The 19,508-nt window shown below is 43.5% G+C and overlaps 1 protein-coding gene across 1 annotated transcript in view; it reads right to left on the minus strand.

Annotated features, from left to right (window-relative positions):
- The window catches only part of LOC137384961 (chloride anion exchanger-like), a 58,319-nt gene that overhangs the window by 10,854 nt on the left and 27,957 nt on the right, over positions 1-19,508 (minus strand). Inside the window, exons 10-17 of the mRNA XM_068059673.1 lie at positions 15,609-15,686; positions 13,309-13,404; positions 10,785-10,891; positions 4,307-4,376; positions 4,121-4,213; positions 3,772-3,867; positions 3,194-3,430; positions 2,152-2,206 (exon numbers count right to left, since the gene is read on the minus strand). Coding sequence (XP_067915774.1) covers positions 2,152-2,206; positions 3,194-3,430; positions 3,772-3,867; positions 4,121-4,213; positions 4,307-4,376; positions 10,785-10,891; positions 13,309-13,404; positions 15,609-15,686 — 832 coding nt within the window. The remainder of the gene's footprint in view (positions 1-2,151; positions 2,207-3,193; positions 3,431-3,771; positions 3,868-4,120; positions 4,214-4,306; positions 4,377-10,784; positions 10,892-13,308; positions 13,405-15,608; positions 15,687-19,508) is intronic.

Below are 19,508 nucleotides of genomic sequence, written 5' to 3' on the forward strand. Positions count from 1 at the left end.
GGCTGGGTGTCGTCAACGGATATGTGAAAACTAACACTGTATTTTCAGATGATATCATAGAGGGGCAGCATGTAGATGAGAAATAGGAGGGGGCCAAGGATAGGTCCTTGGGGGACACCAGAGGTAATGATGCAGGAGCAGGAAGAGAAGTCATTACAGGAGACGCTTCGGGTAAAATTCGATAATGGAACCAGGTTAAGAGCAGTTCCACTCAGCTGGTGACAGTGAAGAGGCTTTACAGGAGGATAGTGTGGAAAGTTATGGCAAAGGCTGCAAACAGGTCAAGAAAGACAAGAAGGGATAGTTTACCCTTGTCACAGTTACATAGGATATCATTTGTGACTTTGAGAGCCGTTTCTGTACTATGGCAGGGCTTAAACCTGGAGTTCCAACTTTCAGAGTTAAAACTCATTCAAGGACTTGAGAGGAAAGGGAGGTTGGAGAATTTAGAGAAAGATGTGAGTGCTGGGCTAAAACAGCAGAGAATTTTAGAGGAAGTCTGGCCCAGTGGGCTAGAGGAACGGAGGGACACAACAGAGGCAGCTGATTGGATGGTCTCAATCCTAGTGACAAAAATGTCCATGAGTTTCTCCTTGTTGTTGGGAGTGAGGGTGGAGGGGACAGGGGAGAGGGGCTTCAGCAGACAGTTTGCAGTAGAGAAAAGAAGCCGGGGGTTTTCTTTGCATTTCAGGATGATCCTGGAAAAGTGAGTAGTCTTTGCAGATGTGAGCAGGACCCGATAGTCCAGCCAGGGGCGGCACAGTGGCGCAGTGATTAGCACCACAGCCTCACAGCTCCAGCGACCCGGGTTCAATTCTGGGGACTGCCTGTGTGGAGTTTGCAAGTTCTCCCTGTGTCTGCGTGGGTTTCCTCCGGGTGCTCCGGTTTCCTCCCACATGCCAAAGACTTGCAGGTTGCTAGGTAAATTGGCCATTATAAATTGCCCCTAGTATAGGTAGGTGGTAGGGAAATATAGGGACAGATGGGTATGTGGTAGGAATATGGAATTAGTGTAGGATTAGTATAAATGGGTGGTTGATGGTCGGCACAGACTCGGTGGGCCAAAGGGCCTGTTTCAGTGCTGTATCACTAAACTAAACTAAAAGATCTGGCAGTGAATGGCTAAGCCAGTTGTCCACCAGATCCTTTCAAGTCAATGTCCCTTCGACTTAAGGGAGCAGAGATGAAGGCCATACCTGGAGAACGGTCAGGTCAGAGAGAGTAATAGTTTTACTGAGGATTAGGGCATCAAAGGTGGAGCAGAGGGGACAGTTGAGCAAATCAGTAGCTGCAGAAATGTTGTGGTGAATGGGGGGGGGGGCCAAAGGATTTTGAAAGTGCAGTTGAAAGTGAATTGGGGCTCATTTTTCCAGGGGCAGATACAGAAGGAATTGGGACTTGGAAGAGGGATGTGGGTAGACAATGATACAAGAAAGTGATGAGAGATGGCCTTATCTGTGATTGATACGACGGGAGTAGGGAGGCCATGTGAGATGGCAAGGTAAAGATGGCTGTGAATATGGGTTACACTCAATCCCTTCATCTTAGTCATTAACATAGATTGTAAATAGCTGAGGCCCCAGCACCTGAAACTAGTAACTGGTAACCTGCCAACTTGAAAGTGACCTGTTTATTCCTACTTTCTATTTTCTGTACTTTTATCCAATCCAGTTGGGTCAGGAGTCCCAGGATTTTGACCCAGCAGCAAGGAAGGAACAACATTATATGTCAAAGTCAAGATGGTGTGTGACTTGGATGGAGCTTGCAGGTGATGTTGCTCCCATGTGTTTGCTGCCCTTGTCCTTCTCGTTGGTAGAGGTCACGGGTTTGGAAGGTGCTGTCGAACAAGCCTTGGTGCGTTGCTGCAGTGCATCTTGTAGATGGTACACACTGCTGCCACTGTGTGTCGGTGGTGGAGGGAGTGAATGTTTAAGGTGGTGGATTGGGTGTCGATCAAATGGGCTGCTTTGTCCGGATGTGGAGAGCTTCAATTATTGTAGTTGAACCCATGCAGACAGGTGGAGCATAATCCATCACACTTCTGACTTTTGCATTGAGCAACAAACTCCTGCCCAGCAGATAACAAACTCCTTCAATGGGTATTGTCTGTTTTTTCAAAATTGGCAAAAGTTTAGTGAGAAGGAAACTTACTACCACAGGCAGCGATGTAGATATCAATCTCAATCCTGACAAATTCTTTCAAGATCTGTTGAGAGAGAGAGTGAAGGATCGAGAGGTCACTTTCTGTACAATTGATATTCTGTTCATTAGATTTTTAAAGGTTTTATTTTTCTTTCCTAGTTTCTGCTAGAGTAGCTGGGACATCAGGAAATATGTTTAGTAGGTGTCATAGGGTATATTTTCTACACTTTGGCAAATTATTTCAAGCAGGCGACTCAAAAACTGTTGGAATTTGTTGATACTGTGATGCTTAAGTCTAGGCAACATGCAGGTTTGTGACTCCAAACAGCTACCCGTCTATTTGTGAGAAATAGCTGTCTGATCGGTAGCAATGGGACAGAGTTGTTGCTCTCTGTGCATCCAGACTTAAATGTCGAAAATTGACCTGCTCTGATTACTGTACAGTGACCCTCCTAGAAAGTTCACTGCATGAATATTGGGTTAGGACAGAATATAGCGTTCTCCCCAACTAAATATCCTGACACCATCCACTGTCTGCATCAGTGGCGGCACAGTGGCGCAGTGGTTAGCACCGCAGCCTCACAGCTCCAGGGACCTGGGTTCGATTCCGGGTACTGCCTGTGTGGAGTTTGCAAGTTCTCCCTGTGTCTGCGTGGGTTTTCTCCGGGTGCTCCGGTTTCCTCCCACAAGCCAAAAGACTTGCAGGTTGATAGGTAAATTGGCCATTATAAATTGTCACTAGTATAGGTAGGTGGTAGGGAAATATAGGGACAGGTGGGGATGTTTGGTAGGAATATGGGATTAGTGTAGGATTAGTATAAATGGGTGGTTGATGTTCGGCACAGACTCGGTGGGCCGAAGGGCCTGTTTCAGTGCTGTATCTCTAATCTAATCTAAATACATCAACATTAACTAAGTGGAGCAAAAGGGACACTAGTGACTGGAACCATATCTGAACAGAAATCACCTGATTAACAAGGAGAAAAAACTATCACATTTCCAGATTAATAGACTTTGTTAAACATATTCTGCAGTTAGAACTAGTTTTTACCGATTTCAAGCCTTTCATAGCAGACACATCCAGGAAAGATACTGCAGCAAAGTCAAGGACAATGCTGTGTATTTCCACTCTGGGAACATGAACATTGACTGGAAGAGGAGATTTCCAATCTATCCGCAGCGGCAATTCTTGCATATACGTCGCTTTATCCAGTTCCTCAATACTGTTGTTATCTTCGTTTTCTGAATCGCTCAAATGACTTGCATCTTTATTGTGAACATAGCCTCTCTGCACAGAAACAAGAATGTGTTTGGGTACATTAGTGCAAGGCTTTGTGAGTATGGTAGTGTACTGGGTTTGGGGTACATGATTGTAAGGGTTAGTGAGTATGGTATTGTATTGGTTTTGGGGTACATTAGTGTAAAGGTTTGTGAATATGGTAGTGTACTGGTTTTGGGGTACATTAGTGTATGTATTTGACATTCTGGTTCACTAATGTCCTGGTTAATTCATTTTGATAGCAGCTCCATTCTTTGTTTTTTGTGTAACTTGTAATGAGATTCACTAAATATATTTCACATTTGGACTCTGTCATCTCTCGACCTTGTTTTTCAGCTCACAGAACTTACTGATGTGACCATTAACTCTCCTTTCTGTAGCATTTTCTTGATCTTCCGCAGAGCTTTATTCCTTTTACGGAGGATTCGGAGTGGATTAAACCCAGTCTGGAGAAACAGATTTTAAGAAGTTTAGTTAAAGTACAGAATTAGAATGGAATCTCACTGTCAGTCAAATAGAATCATTTGAATCTTACCAAAACACATTGCATTCTGGATAAATCCCGAACTTTCAGAACTGTTTAAATATTCCTTGACTGAAATTTAAAACTGTAATCATACAGAATCAAGAAACCTAAAGATAAAACATGTTTAAACAAACTAAACACTATTAGAAAGTATATGATACATGGCAACTTACAGCTTCAATAAGCTTGGTCCTAAAGAACTCTACATTTGCAAAGAAAATTGGTGAAGGACATCTAAAGATCTTTACTCCCTCGGGCTCATAAATCTAGGGTTAAAAACAAGTTAGATTGGTACATGTACAAATCCATTAAAGAGTGAAAGCCAATAGTGCTGAATGAAGGTAAAGTCATGTCCTTACATTGACATAGTCTTTTCTGTTTCTGTAGATGTCCGTTCCACTAATATTAGCCAACACGGAACATTGTGGACTGAAAATAAACCACAACAAACTGGTCACTCCCACGTACTAGTCACTCCCGTGTATTGGTCACTCTTTTTTACTAGTTCCCAATTACAATATGAATTTTCTCACTGAGATATCTTCGCTGCTTTCTTCCCTCAGCCTCTGCACTGAACAATTTCTCATCCTTGGTGATTTCAACCTCCATCTCAACTCATCATGCTATCTCTCTTCTGAGTTCGCTGCCCTCTTATCCTCCCTAAATATAAACTCCCAAACCCATATTCATGGATACCCCCTTAACCTCACCATCTCACGTGGTCTTTCTTGTCCCATTGTATCAATCACAGATAAGGCCATCTCTGATCACTTCTTTTTATCACTCCTCACTCACATCCTCCTTGCATGACCCTAACCCTACTTTTTTTTATATCCACCCCTGGAAAAAAGTATCCCCCCCCATTCACTTACAAATGCACTTTCAAAATCCCAACTGTCTAGCCTTTGCCCCCCCCCCCTCCATTTGCCACAACATTTCTGCAGTTACTTATTTACTCAACTGCACCATCTCCACCACCACTGATGTTCTAGTCTATAATAAAACCATTACTCTCTCTCACCTTGGCCATTGCCCCTGATACAGCCCTTAACTCCACTCGCTTCGGTCCAAGGGATGTGGCCTTGAACACATATAGTGAACAACTGGTTTAGCACTCACTGCTAGATCTGGCTAGACCACATAAAACACAACTGAGTCCTGCTCTTGTCTGCTAAAACTGCTCACAACTCCAGGATCATCCTGGAATGTAAAGATAACCCCAGCTTCTTTTCTCTACTGCAAAATTTCTTTTTAAACCCCTCTTCCCTGGCTCCTCCTTCCTCACCTCCAACAATAAGTGTGAGGAGCTCATGGATGTTTTTGTTTCTAAGATTGAGATCATCTGATCAGATGCCTCTGCTGTGCCCCTCCCTTCCCCGAGCCCACCTGGACAAACTTCCTCTAAAGATGCTCCCCACCCTAGCCCTCAACTCACATCTTTAACTAGTATCTCTTGTATCTCCCCTGATTGCCTCTTGAGCTCATCTTGTCCATGTGATGCACCTCCTGTAGTATAAGGTTCTGAAAGGGTTAATGTTGAGAAAGTGTAAAGAATGCCTCCCACCATGATGATGTAAGAGATCACATGTGAGAGAGACTTGAAGGGAGATGCAGCGTGACTTCAGAGGAGTCATACAGACTGGTGTGAAGCTGTACATAGTTAGAATGTAATAAAGAGTTTATATTCAAAGTACCGAAGGCTCAGGAATCTCTCTAAGCTAGACTAACTAAGTGTACAAACCAAGCATACAACACCTCCTGATCCCTCGATTCTATTCCCACTAAACTGCTGACAATCCAACTTCCCCTCCTGGTCCCCATCTTAGCTGATATTGTTAACGGTTCTCTTTCTTCAGGCAGTGTTCCTCTCTCCTTTAAATCTGCTGTCATCACCCCTCTTCTCAAAAAACAAACCCTTGACCCCACCATCCTTGCAAACTATCAACCCATCTCCAGCCTCCCTTTCCCCTCCAAAGTTCTTGGAAGTGTCGTTGCCTCCCAAATCCATGCTCATTTTCCCTGAACTCCATGCTGAGTGAGACCGGCAGAGTTTAAAAGAGCAGCGGCAGCGGGACGGAGCGAGACTGAGTGAGACCGGCACAGTTTAAAAGAGCAGCGGCAGCGGGACGGAGCGAGACTGAGTGAGACCGGCACAGTTTAAAAGAGCAGCGGCAGCGGGATGGAGCGAGACTGGCACAGTTTAAAAGAGCAGCGGCAGCGGGATGGAGCGAGACTGAGTGAGACCGGCACAGTTTAAAAGAGCAGCGGCAGCGGGAAGGAGCGAGACTGCGTGGGACCGGCACAGTTTAAAAGAGCAGCAGCAGCAGGAAGGAGTGATACTGAGCGAGACCGGCACATTTTAAAAGTGCAGTGGCAGCGGGAAGGAGTGATACTGAGCGAGACCGGCACATTTTAAAAGTGCAGTGGCAGCGGGAAGGAGTGATACTGAGCGAGACCAGCACAGTTTAAAAGAGCAGCAGCAGCAGGAAGGAGTGATACTGAGTGAGACCAGCACAGTTTAAAAGTGCAGCGGCAGCGGGAAGGAGCGAGACTGAGTGAGACCGGCACAGTTTAAAAGTGCAGCGGCAGCGGGAAGGAGCGAGACTGAGTGGGACCGGCACAGTTTAAAAGTGCAGCGGCAGCGGGAAGGACCAAGACTGAGTGAGACCAGCACATGGAGCAGAGAGCAGTCGGACCTGTGTGAGAGCAGTCCAGGCGCACAGAGGTTTGAAAACAAAGTCAACAGTGACATCACAGGAAAGCTGCAAGGTGATTGGTTGGTGAGTAACTGCTGTTAGGAAATAGCTGTAAATAGCTGGCTTAGTAACTAAGGTAAGAAATGTTTACAGTTTATTTTCATATATAATAAGTAGTGTTTTTTAGGGAGTTCTGCAGTAACGAGGACCAGGGAAGAAGAGCCCTAGAGTAAATGATATTATTTGATATTATGCATCTTCCAAAAGATTTAATTTAAAAGGTTAAGTCATGGCAGGAGAGCTCAAAGCCGTGGTGTGCTCCTCATGCTCTATGTGGGAAATAGGGAACATTTCCAGTGCCTGGGACCAGCATTTGTGCAGGAAGTGTCTCCAACTGCAGCTCCTGGAAGCCCGGGTTTCGGAGCTGGAGCGGCAGCTGGGGACACTGTGGAGCATCCGTGAGGCGGAGAGTATCGTGGATAGCACGTATAGAGAGGTGGGCACACCGCAGGCTCAGACTACACAGGCAGGAAGGGAATGGGTGACCACTAGGCAGAGCAAGAGGACTAGGCAGGCAGTTCAGGAATCTCTTGTGGCTATTCCCCTGCAAAACAGATATTCTACTTTGGATACTGTGGAGGAAATAGCCTCTCAAGGGAAAGCAACAACAGTCCAATTCGTTGCAACATGGTTGGCTCTGCTGCACAGGGGAGGAGTAAAAAGAGTGGGATTGCAATAGTTATAGGGAATTCAATTGTAAGGGAAATAGATAGGTGTTTCTGTGGCTGCAAACGAGACTCCAGGATGGTTTGTTGCCTCCCTGGTGTCACATTACTCCTTCCAAAGTGTATCACCTCACACTTTTCAGCGTTAATTCCATCTGCCACTTTTCTGCCCATTTGACCATCCCGTCTATATCTTCCTGTAACCTAAGACACTCCATCTCACTGTTAACCACTCGGCCAATCTTTGTGTCATCCGCAAACTTACTGATCCTACCCCCCACATAGTCATCTATGTCATTTATATAAATGACAAGCAATAGGGGACCCAGCACAGATCCCTGTGGTATGCCACTGGACACAGTAATACTCAGGAACAGAGTTACAGTAATGCCATTCTGATGGTATATTACACAAAAAACTTGGTTCCATTTATATTTTCTCTTTCAAATTATTACTCCCCTTATAATTCACGTAATTGGCGTTAGATTTGGATTCCGACAACCGAGCACCCCAATTAATATGATCCCAGAGACGAGCAATTAATATGATGCCAGACGCAAGACCCCAATTAATATGTTACGACCGAGGCCGCAGTAATGCACTGTCAATTCAGTCCCATCACTCCACAGGTGACAGCATATTATTTAAGTTTTCCCGCCTAACTCGGAAACAGCCAAATTAAACACTTTACTAACCCCCAGAATAAAACAAAAACACCACACCAAATCTTCAAACAACACAAAAATTAACTATTTATTAATAAACTAAATCTTAAACTGTTAAGATAAATTTATGTCTAAAGACTTTATAACTTCTTATTTAACCTAATCCCCCATGCTCACACACATACATTCAAAAGCTAACAGTTAACCAGTTTAAAAAAAATATGTTTTAAAAATAAGCTGTTTCTTAAGAATAAATATATAACTGGGTTGTTAGTCTTTGTGGGTTAAGTTCCTGATAGGTGAGGTATCCTAGTGTAAACAATAATCAGATGCCACTCGAAGTGTCCATGTAGATTTGATGAACAGCCTTTACTTGATAGGCATTTAAAGCACTTTGGCTGCAGCAGGCGTCAAGCAGTTCTTTCAACACGGGATACAACAACAGGTCTATGTTTGGATTTTTAAAACTGGTAGTCTTTCAGTCAAAACTTTACGGCAACAATACGATAAATATGGAGCGAGGAGCGGATAAATAGAGCCCGAGGATCGGGGCCTAGAGCACTTATCTTCCGGGAGGAGCAAACCTGTGGGAAGAACACGGAGCAAGGGGCAAATAAATAGAGCGCAAGGATCGCGGCCTAGAGCACTTGCCTTCCGAGAGACCAACGGAGAGGAATCCAGGTGCGCCGGAGTTTGGAAACAAAGTGAGCAGTGACGTCACAGGAAAGCTGCAAGGTGATTGGTTGGTGAGTAACTGCTGTTAGGGAATAACTCTAAATAGCTGGGTGAGTACACTACTGTTAGGGTGTGTGTATAAATAGCTTAATAATAAGGAAGTAAGTAAGTAGCTGGTATTTTTTTTGAGTAAGCTTTATTTTAACTCGTGAACTGTATTGATTTTTAGTAGGATTTATCAGTACTAGTAAGGCTTTATTAATAATTCTAAGCTGTTGTAGTATTGGTAAGGTTTTTTTTAGCAGTAGAAAAGGGTCAATTAATAAATAAAGAAATGGCAGGGTTGCTTCAACTTCGAGACTGCACCTCCAGTGCTATGTGGGAGCTCCAGAATGCTTCCCGTATCCTGGAGAACCATTTGTGCAGGAAGTGTCGTCAATTGAAGCAGCTTGTGCTCCAGGTTTTGGAACTTGAGCGGCAGCTGGCGACACTGTGGTGCATTCATGAGGATGAAAGCTACGTGGATAGCACATTAATAGGTGTGGTCACCCCACAGCTTAAGAGTATGCAGGGAGAGAGGGAATGGGTGACCAACAGACAGTCAAAAAGAATCAGGTAGCACAGGACACCCCTGAGTGCATCTCACTCTCCAACAGGCATTCAGTTCTGAATATTGAGGGAAGTGATGTTTTAGCGGGGGAGTGCAGCCAGAGCCAAGTCCATAGAAACATAGAAAACAGGAGCAGGAGTAGGCTATTCAGCCCTTCGGGCCTGCTATGCCAGTCAAAAAGATCATGGCTGATGGTCTAATTCAGTACCCTGTTCCCGCTTTCTCCCCATATCCCTTTGGCATTAAGAAATATATCTATCTCCATCTTGAATATATTTAATGACTTGGCCTCCATTGCCTTCTGCGGTAGAGAATTCCACAGGTTCATCACCCTCTGAGTGAAGCAATTTCCCCCCATCTCGGTTCTAAATGGCGTACCCCATATCCTGAGACTGTGACCCCTGGTTCTGGACTCCCCAGTCATCGGGAACATCCTCCCTGCATCTAGCCTGTCTAGTCCTGTTAGAATTTTACAGGTTTCTATGAGATCCCCTCTCATTCTTCTAAACTCTAGTGAATATAGGCCTAGTCGACCCAATTTCTCCTCATATGTCAATCCTTCCATCCCAGGAATCAGCCTCGTAAATCTTCTTTGCACTCCTCCATGGCAAGAACATCTTTCCTCAGATAAGGAGACCAAAACTGCACACAATACTCCAGATGTGGTCTCACCAAGGCCCTGTATAACTGCAGTAAGACATCCTTGCTCCTGTACACAAATCCTCTTGCAGAGAAGGCTGAGGGGGGACCTGATTAAGTTATACAAAATTATGAAGGGGCATTAATAGGATAGATAGGAAGTAACTTTTTGTCTCAGCGGAGGGATCAATGATCAGGGGACATAGATTTAAGGTAAGAGGCGGGAATTTTAAAGGGATAAAACAATGGTATGGCCTCAACTGGAGTATTGTGTCCAATTCTGGGCATTAGCGAGAGTGTAGAAAAGATCAACGAGAATGATTCCAGGGATGAGGGACTTCAGTTTCAAGGATAGATTGGAGAAGTTGGGGTTGTTCTGCTTAGAGCAGAGAAGGTTGGGAGGATATTTGATAGAGGTGTTCAAAATCATGACGGGTCTACACAGAATGGAGAAAGAAACTGTTGCCATTGGTGGAAGGATCTAGAACCAGAGGAAACTGATATAAAGTGAATCGCAAAAGATCCTAAGGTGACACGAGGAAAAATATTTTTTATGCAGTGAGTAGTTAGGATCTGGAATACACTGCCTGAGAGTGTGGTGGAGGCAGGTTCAGGAATGGGATAAGCACCTGAAGAGAAAAAATTGAGGGACTATGGAGAAAGGGCAGGAGAGTGGGACCAGCTAGGTTGCTCTTGCAGAGAGCTGACATCGATACAATGGGCTGAATGGCCTCCTTCTGTGCTGTAATGATTCTAAAAATTCAATTCTTTAGTCCTTAACTCAAAGCAGCAACTTAATGACATTGAATGGATAAGAATGTACTCACAACTGGGTTCTGAACACAACAGTCAGCAGCTCAAATCCAACACCTGCTGCAAGTCCGATGTCAAGTCCAAGCAGAACAGCAGCAATGAAAGCGATTAACCAAACCAACTGTAAGAAAAGGAAACGTATGCTAAAATTATGGATAAAGCCAAAAAAGCTAATTAAATAATATATCAATAAAATACTCAGGAACAGAGAGACAGCGACACGTGGGAACAGAGAGACAGCGACACGCGGGAACAGAGAGACAGCGACACGCGGGAATAGAGTGACAGCAATACTGAGGAACAGAGTGGACAGTAATACTCAGGAACAGTGTTACAGTAATACGTAGAGACGGTGTGACAGTAATACAAGGGAACAGAGTGGACAGTAATACTCAGGAACAGTGTTACAGTAATACGTAGAGACGGTGTGACAGTAATACAAGGGAACAGAGTGGACAGTAATACTCAGGAACAGTGTTACAGTAATACGTAGAGACAGTGTGACAGTAATACAAGGGAACAGAGTGGACAGTAATACTCAGGAACAGTGTTACAGTAATACGTAGAGACAGTGTGACAGTAATACAAGGGAACAGAGTGGACAGTAATACTCAGGAACAGTGTTACAGTAATACGTAGAGACAGTGTGACAGTAATACAAGGGAACAGAGTGGACAGTAATACTCAGGAACAGTGTTACAGTAATACGTAGAGACAGTGTGACAGTAATACAAGGGAACAGAGTGAAAGTAATACTCAGGAACAGAGTGACAGTAATACTCAGGAACAGAGTGACAGTAATACGTAGAGACAGTGTGACAGTAATACAAGGGAACAGAGTGAAAGTAATACTCAGGAACAGGGTGAAAGTAATACTCAGGAACAGAGTGGACAGTAATACTCAGGAACAGTGTTACAGTAATACGTAGAGACAGTGTGACAGTAATACAAGGGAACAGAGTGAAAGTAATACTCAGGAACAGGGTGAAAGTAATACTCAGGAACAGAGTGGACAGTAATACTCAGGAACAGTGTTACAGTAATACGTAGAGACAGTGTGACAGTAATACAAGGGAACAGAGTGAAAGTAATACTCAGGAACAGGGTGAAAGTAATACTCAGGAACAGAGTGACAGTAATACGTAGAGACAGTGTGACAGTAATATTCGGGAACAGTGTCAGTCACATGTAAATCAATGAAGTAAATCAGAAACTAGTTCAGTGACATATGCTTGGATTGTTAAAAAACGGTCTGAAATTTGTATGACAAATTGGTGTCTGAAGGAGGTGAAGAGGTCAACTGCCTTGAGATTCTGAGAATTAGCGAATTACAGTGGCAGATAATGCAAAAATAGCCCAGATTTTTATACTGTTGTCTTCTTGGAAAATTGATGACATATTTGGAACCTAGAGACACGAGGAACATTGAGAGGAGCTCCAACTACAGTGGGATGGGTACAATAAAGAATAATGGTGATGGAGAGGGATTGAGGGAAAGAAAGAGTGAGGAAAAGATAGTGAGAGGGTAATAGAGAGACGGGCAGAGACAAACACAAACAGAGTGAAACATTCAGGGCAAGAAAGAATCAGAGAGTGAAACAGAGCAAGACAAACAAAGAGAAAGACAGAGAGAAAAACACTAAACAGAGACAGAGAGGTTGAGTGTTGAAAACAGGAAGCCATTTCCTATTTCTTATCCAGAGCAAGTGGGAACAGTTTCCCAGGATATGGGAGCAGGAGGCTGAACTTCGACTTTGAACATTAAGAGTTTTGGAGTGAAAAGAGAAGTTTGACACCAAAGAGGAAGCTAAACTTCTTGGAAGGAACTTTCCTGATGTGGAGTTGTGAGTGAGGGCAGAGGAGATGGGGAGGTAAAGAACATTGATAGCTAAAAGAGGATTAAGAGCAGAGATATTAGGATTGTTTAGACTTCTGGGAAACACCATAAAAGTGTATATGAGAAAGTGAAAGGAGTGTTTTACTTACACAAGCTCAACACTCATTACATTGACAAAAGAGAAACTTTCATGATCTGGAAACCCACGAATAAGAAGTGGACAAATGGCAATGTGATCACACTTTCAATATGCTTCATCTTGGAGTGTTCTGATTAACAGTTACACAATGTTGGTTAAAACCATCTAAGGTGTTATACAATACAAATTAATCAAATGTCAACATTTCTTTAAATCTCATCCCAGCTAAATAAATTTTTTGTAATTAGTGAAAAGATTTTCAGCAAGGGCCTGAATGACAGGCAGCATCCCAGAGACTGGGTACGTACAGCTCTCCCCTCAATCTGTTACCATCAGGGCTACTCAGATTATAGAGGAAAGGCAGCAGAGAATGATAATGCTTCCTCTGCACATTCTTTGCTTTCTCGTCTCCTCTGCTCTCACTCCGAGCTCCACATCAGAAAAACCTCTTAAAGAATTTTGGTTTCCTCTTTGGTGTCAAACCATTATCTTCAAAGAATGGCAGCTGGTGAAGTTGCTGACAGTATGAGGCCCCCCAAAGCTGAATATCACTCACACTTACACAATCATACTTGTCTTTCTTCCATAGAATTCCGATTTCTCTGAACTGCAACAACATTCCTTTCAAATTAATGATAACAAGAGCTCCTAGAACTGACTGTGAGGGAATAAAAAGACTTAAGTTAATAACTGTGTCGATATGTTTGTAATACAAGACTTCTTCTATTTTGATTTATTCTGATACAGCAATGCAACATTTGCGTGGATGTTTTAACAGCTTCATGGCAAGACTGAGAGTATTGCACAGATTCTGTGTTCTGAACTCCATTATGGGTTATGAGTCCGTTATCAGCAGCTAAGTCGTTAACTTCTATCCAGGAGTGAGGACTGCAGTTTATCCCAACACGAGTGGAATCCAATGCAAATGATTCATCAATCAGTCACAACCTATTCTTATGGAAGGCAGTTGATAATCTTTGCAATCTTCGCCACATGTAACATATTACATTCCTAGACAAAGCAAATCATTCTTATTTCTTCACTTAAGAGCTTCTCACTTTCTTCTTTTAAGGAATTTTAAAATGACTCTTAAGTTGTACCTTATCTATTGAATACAAAACCAAGGAAGTCATAGAGTCACTTACAACATAGAAAGAGGCCATTTGGCCCATCAAGTCCATGCCAGCTCTCGACAGAGCAATCCAGCCAGTCCCATTCTCCCACTCGATCTCCACAGCCCTGCAAGTTTATTTCCTTCAACTGCACATCCAATTTCCTTTTGAACTCATTATTGTCTCCATTTCCACCACCCTTGTGGGCAGCGAGTTCCAGGTCATTACCACTCGCTGCGTAAAAAAGTTCCTCTTCACATTCGCCCTGTATGTCTTGCCCAAAACCTTCAATCAGTGACCCCCTAGTCCTTGTACCATCAGTTAACGGGAACAGTTTTTCCTTGTCTAACTTGTCATAATCCTAAACACCTCTATCAAATCTCCCCTCAAACTCCTTTGTTCCAAGGAGAACAACCTAACCTTGTAACTAAAATCCTCCATCCCTGGAATCGTCCTGGTAAATCTCCTCTGCACCCTCTCAAGGACACTCACATCCTTCCTAAAATGTGGTGACCAGAATTGGACACAATACTCTAGTCGGGGCTGAACAAGAGCTTTATAGATGTTCAGTATAAATTCCCTGCTTTTGTACACAATATCGCTATTTATGAAGCCCAAGATCCCATATGCTTTACTGGCCAATATGTCCTGCTACCTTCAAGGATCAATGCATATTCACCCCCAGGTCCCTCTCTCCCTGTATACTCTTCAGAATTGCGCCATTACGTCTACATTTCCTTACCCATCCCTTCTGCCAAAATATATCACCTCACACTTCTCTGTATTAAATTCCATCTGCCACTTGTCTGCCCATTCTGCTAGCCTATCTATGTCCTGTTGCAGGTTGTTTGTATCATCCAGTTATGCTAAACCTTTTCTAAATCACTGGTTAGGCCTCAGCTGGACTATTTTGTTCAATTCTGGACACCACACTTTAGGAAGGATGTCAAGGCCTTGGAGAGGGTGAGAGGAGATTTACTAGAATGGTACGAGGGATAGGGACTTCAGTTATGTGGAGCCACAAGAAAAGCTGAGATTGTTCTCCTTAGAACCAAAAAGGTTAAGAGGAGAGTTAATAGAGGTGTCCAAAATCATGAAGGGTTTTGATAGAGTAAATAAAGAGAAACTGTCTGCAATGGCAGGAGGGGTGGTAACCAGAGGACACAGATTTAGGGTGATTGACAAAAGAAGCAGAAGTGACATGCAGAAATTTGTTTTAAGCAGTGAGTTGTTTTGATCTGCAACGCACTGCCTGAAGGGGCAGTGGAAGCAGATTCAAAAATAACTTTCAAATGGGAATTGGATAAATACTTGAAGGGAAAATTTCAGGTCTATAGGGAAAGAACAAGGGTGTGAAAATAACTGGACAGCTCTTTCTAAAGGTCTGCACAGAAACGATGGGCTGAATGGCCTCCTTCTATGCTATATGATTCTATAATTCTATATTTTTGGAATGGCTGTCTTTGCTGCTCCTCACTGCTCTCTGACGACTAACTGACCAAAGCACCAATCAAATAAATGAGTTTTATACAACAAACAGAAACTGTATTTTTTTCTAACTGGTGAAACAATTGATCGCCCGTGAAACTGAGAGGTGTAATATGTGCAGCAACATTTATATAGAAAAAGTACCAGCATTTGGCAGCTTTCAATGATTCTATTGATCTCCCTTATCTGACATGTTGACAATGGTCAGCATTAAAGTACAGAATACTCAGTCATTTCAAAGTAGTGATGTGTGGTTACTTACCTTGGGTAGAGAGGCGAGCAGGAACCCGATTGCCAGAATTACAATCATCACCACCACAGCAGATATCAGACTAGCAACCTGTGTCAAAATAGAATGGTTTTTATCAATTAAAAATGTTCTCACTTATTTTCCTTTGCTCTTTCCTTCTTCATTAAGTGCTCCATTGGTACAACAACCTGTTTCTTAATTGAGAGGCTCCTGATTGCCGATTTCAGACTGGTCACATGGTCGATGAAACTTAATGCAGAGAAGTGTGATGTGATGCATTTTGAAAGGAAAAATGAGAAGAGACATTAGAAATTAAACAGAACAATTTGAAAGGGAATGCACAAATCTTTTGAAGGCAGTAGGACAAGTTAATAAAGCTGTTAAGAAAGCATATGAGCTTTATAAATAGAAGAATAGAGTACAAAAGCAAGGGAGTTATGTTAAACCTTTATAAATCATTGGTTAGACCTCAGCTAGAATACTGTGTCCTTTTTGGACACCACACTTTAGGAAGGATATCAATCCTTGGAGATGCTGCAGCGGAGATTTACTGGAATGATACCCAGGATGAGGGTCATGAGTTCTGTGGAGACATAAGATAATCTGAGGTTGTTCTCCTTAGAGCACAGAAGATTATGGGGGAATTTCATAGAGGTGTTCACAATTATGAAGGCTTTTGACAAGAGTAGATCCGGAAAACTGTTTCCATTGGCAGGAGGATAGGTAACAAGAAGACACAGATTTAAAATCCAGGCATAAATTGTTGTGTTGTTGTTGTGATTTGGAATGCACTGCCTGACAGGGCGGTGGAAGCAGAGTCAATAATAACTTTCAAAAGGGCATTGGACAAATACATGAAAAGGAGAAATTTGCAGGGCTATGGGGAAGGAGCAGTGGAGTGGGTCTAATTGGAAAGCTCTTTCACAGAGCTGGCACAGTCTTCTGTGCTGTAAGATTCTATGATTGCTAACAGCACTTATAGTTAAACTCCTTGAGCTAGATTTGAAAGGGTCCCCGATGCCGGGAACGATGGCGGGGGGGCTGGGGGGCATGAAGATCGCTACGGATGAGACCCGCCACCAAACCCGACGCCGGCAGGACCTGGCCCGATCTCAATGGAGGCGGAGAGACCTCGTGGAGGCCCCCCTGCCGCTCGGCAATGGGATCATGATTTCCATTTGTAAATAAATTAACCTGCCTGAAGGTCCAGTTGCCTCCTTACTTGCCGACCGACCTTGATTCTGGCAGCCGGCAATGCCATGTCTTCAAATCCCCGTCTGGGGAAACCAGGCGGGCCTCCTGTGAGGAGGGGGGAGGAGGTACCTTTCTCAGTGCAGGAGGGAGGGAGCCGGGTCAAACTCTTCGCATTGGTTGGTGGGGTGATGGGAAGGGGTAAAGGACAAAGATTCTGAACTTTGGAGGGGGGAAAGTCATATATTCCTGGTAGGTTCCGGGGGAGGGAAAGGGCAGGAATGGCGTGTAATGCCATTGGGGGACGGGGGGGGTGGGGGTGGGGGTGCGGCCTCCTCGACCATGCTAATGAGCCACCGTGTTTGGAATCACAGCAGCTCCACGATGTGCACCCAATGTGTGCTGGCCACCATGTTTTTCACCCGCTGCCTATTTCAGCAGAGGGCTTTCAAATTGCAGCCCCTTATGTTTGTCTGAAATCCCACGTGTATTTATACAGTGTTGGCAATTGATGGTAAATTCCTTAATCAGTGCCATAATCTATCACCTTACTTATTCTCCTGTGGTGTTAGAGGTGAAAGAAATACAGAGTACAATTTTTGGGGACATTAAAAGCCAGATCTAAAATGTCCAGTACGTATGTTATGGCTAAGTGAGGAGGGGTCACAGGCTCCCCCTCTTGCCCTTCCTCTTATTTGACCACAACAGGGTTTATTCTTTTCTAAACAGTGATTGTGCTCGCCACCTCAGTGAGTGTTTTACCTTTTACCTTTAATGTGTTCATGAAAGAACCAATCAGACAGTTTTTAGAGTCATAGAATTATACAGCACAGAAACAGGCCCTTCAGCCCATCATGTCTGTGCCGGCCATCAAGCACCTAACTATTCTAATCCCATTTTCCAACACTTGGCCCGTATCCTTGTATGCCTCTAAACCTCCTGCCCCTTACCTTAAATCTATGCCTTCTGGTTATTGACCCCTCTGCAAAGGAAAAAAGTTTCTTCCTATCTAACCTATCACTGCCCTTCATAATTTTGTATACCTCAATCATGTCCCTCCTCAGCCTTCTCTGTTCTAAGGAAAACAACCCCAGACTTTTCAGTCTCTCTTCATAGCTGAAATGCTCCAGCCCAGGCAACATCCTGGTGAATCTCCTCTGCACCCTCTCCTACAGTGCAGTGACCAGAACTGTACACAGTACTCCAGCTGTAGCCTGACTAGCTCCATCCCTGCTCTTACATTCTATGCCTTGGCTGGTAAAGGCAAGCATCCCATATGCCTTCCTAACCACCTTATCTAACTGTGCTGCTGCCTTCAGTGATCTATGGACAAGTACACCCAGAAAGCGGTGAGTTTATTATACTAAACAATCTAAACCTGCTCTAAAAAATAATAAAAATATGCTACACATTCAAGCACACATTCACATTAGAATCGCATACATGAATAGATTACAGAGTGAAAAATAGATTTTGTGGTTGGATTAGAGTCCAGAATGAATGGAAATTAAGTACACAGTCTGTGAGGTTGGATGATTCGGTGGTCTTCTGGCTGAAGGTATATTTCTGAAGTCTTTGGATGGTCAAAGTGCACTTTGTGGCTGGCCTGCTTGGCTCAGGGCTTTCATGGAGGCAGACTTGCAGGTGGCTCTCTTCACCTGGTCTCTTTCTGTAGCAATCTGTAAGTTTGGAGGGTTCACAGTCGCAGATGGTTTTAAAACTTGCAGTGCTATCTGAAAAGACAGAGCACACGGGAGGCACACAGCCTTTCTGCTGCTGCACAGTCTGAGTTACTGGCTTGACCCTTTGTTCAAGGAAACTCCCAGCTTTCTTGCTGTGCGGGGTCCCTTGGGGAGGAGCGACCATAACATGATACAATTCTTCATTAAGATGGAGAGGGAAGTAGTTGAATCCGAAACTAGGGTCCTGAATCTAAATAAAGGAAACTACAAAGGTATGAGGCGCGAGTTGGCTACGGCAGATTGGGGAACTTTACTAAAAGGGTTGACAGTGGATAGGCAATGGATAATATTTAAAGAATGTGTGCATGAATTACAACAATTATTCATTCCCGTCTGGCGCAAACATAAAACCGGAAAGGTGGCTCAGTTGTGGCTTACAAAAGAAATTAGGGATAGTATTAGATCCAAAGAGGAGGCATATAAAATTGCCAGAAACAGCAGCAAGTCTGAGGATTGGGAGCAGTTTAGAATTCAGCAAAGAAGGACAAAGAGGTTAATTAAGTGGGAGAAAGTAGAGTATGAGAGTAAACTTGTGGGGAACATAAAAACTGATTGTAAAAGCTTCTATAAATATATGGAGAGTAAAAGATTAGTGAAGACAAATGTAGGTCCCTTACAGTCAGAAACAGGGAAGATTTTAATGGGGAACAAAGAAATGGCAAAACAATTAAACAGTACTTTGGTTCTGTCTTCACAAAGGAGGACACAAATAATCTCCCAGAAATGGTAGGGAACCAAAAGTCTGATGCAAAGTACTCATTCAGTACCTCTCATCAGTATTCACCAAAGAGAAGGACTTGGTGGATGATGAGTCGAGGGAAGGGAGTGTAGATAGTCTGGGTCATGTCAATATCAAAAAGGAGGAGGTGTTGGGCGTCTTGAAAAACATTAAGGTAGATAAGTCCCCAGGGCCTGATGGGATCTACCCCAGAATACTGAGGGAGGCAAGGGAGGAAATTGCTGGGGCCTTGTCAGAAAT

The sequence above is a fragment of the Heterodontus francisci genome, chromosome 27 (assembly GCF_036365525.1).
Source record: "Heterodontus francisci isolate sHetFra1 chromosome 27, sHetFra1.hap1, whole genome shotgun sequence".
Lineage (NCBI taxonomy): Eukaryota > Metazoa > Chordata > Chondrichthyes > Heterodontiformes > Heterodontidae > Heterodontus > Heterodontus francisci.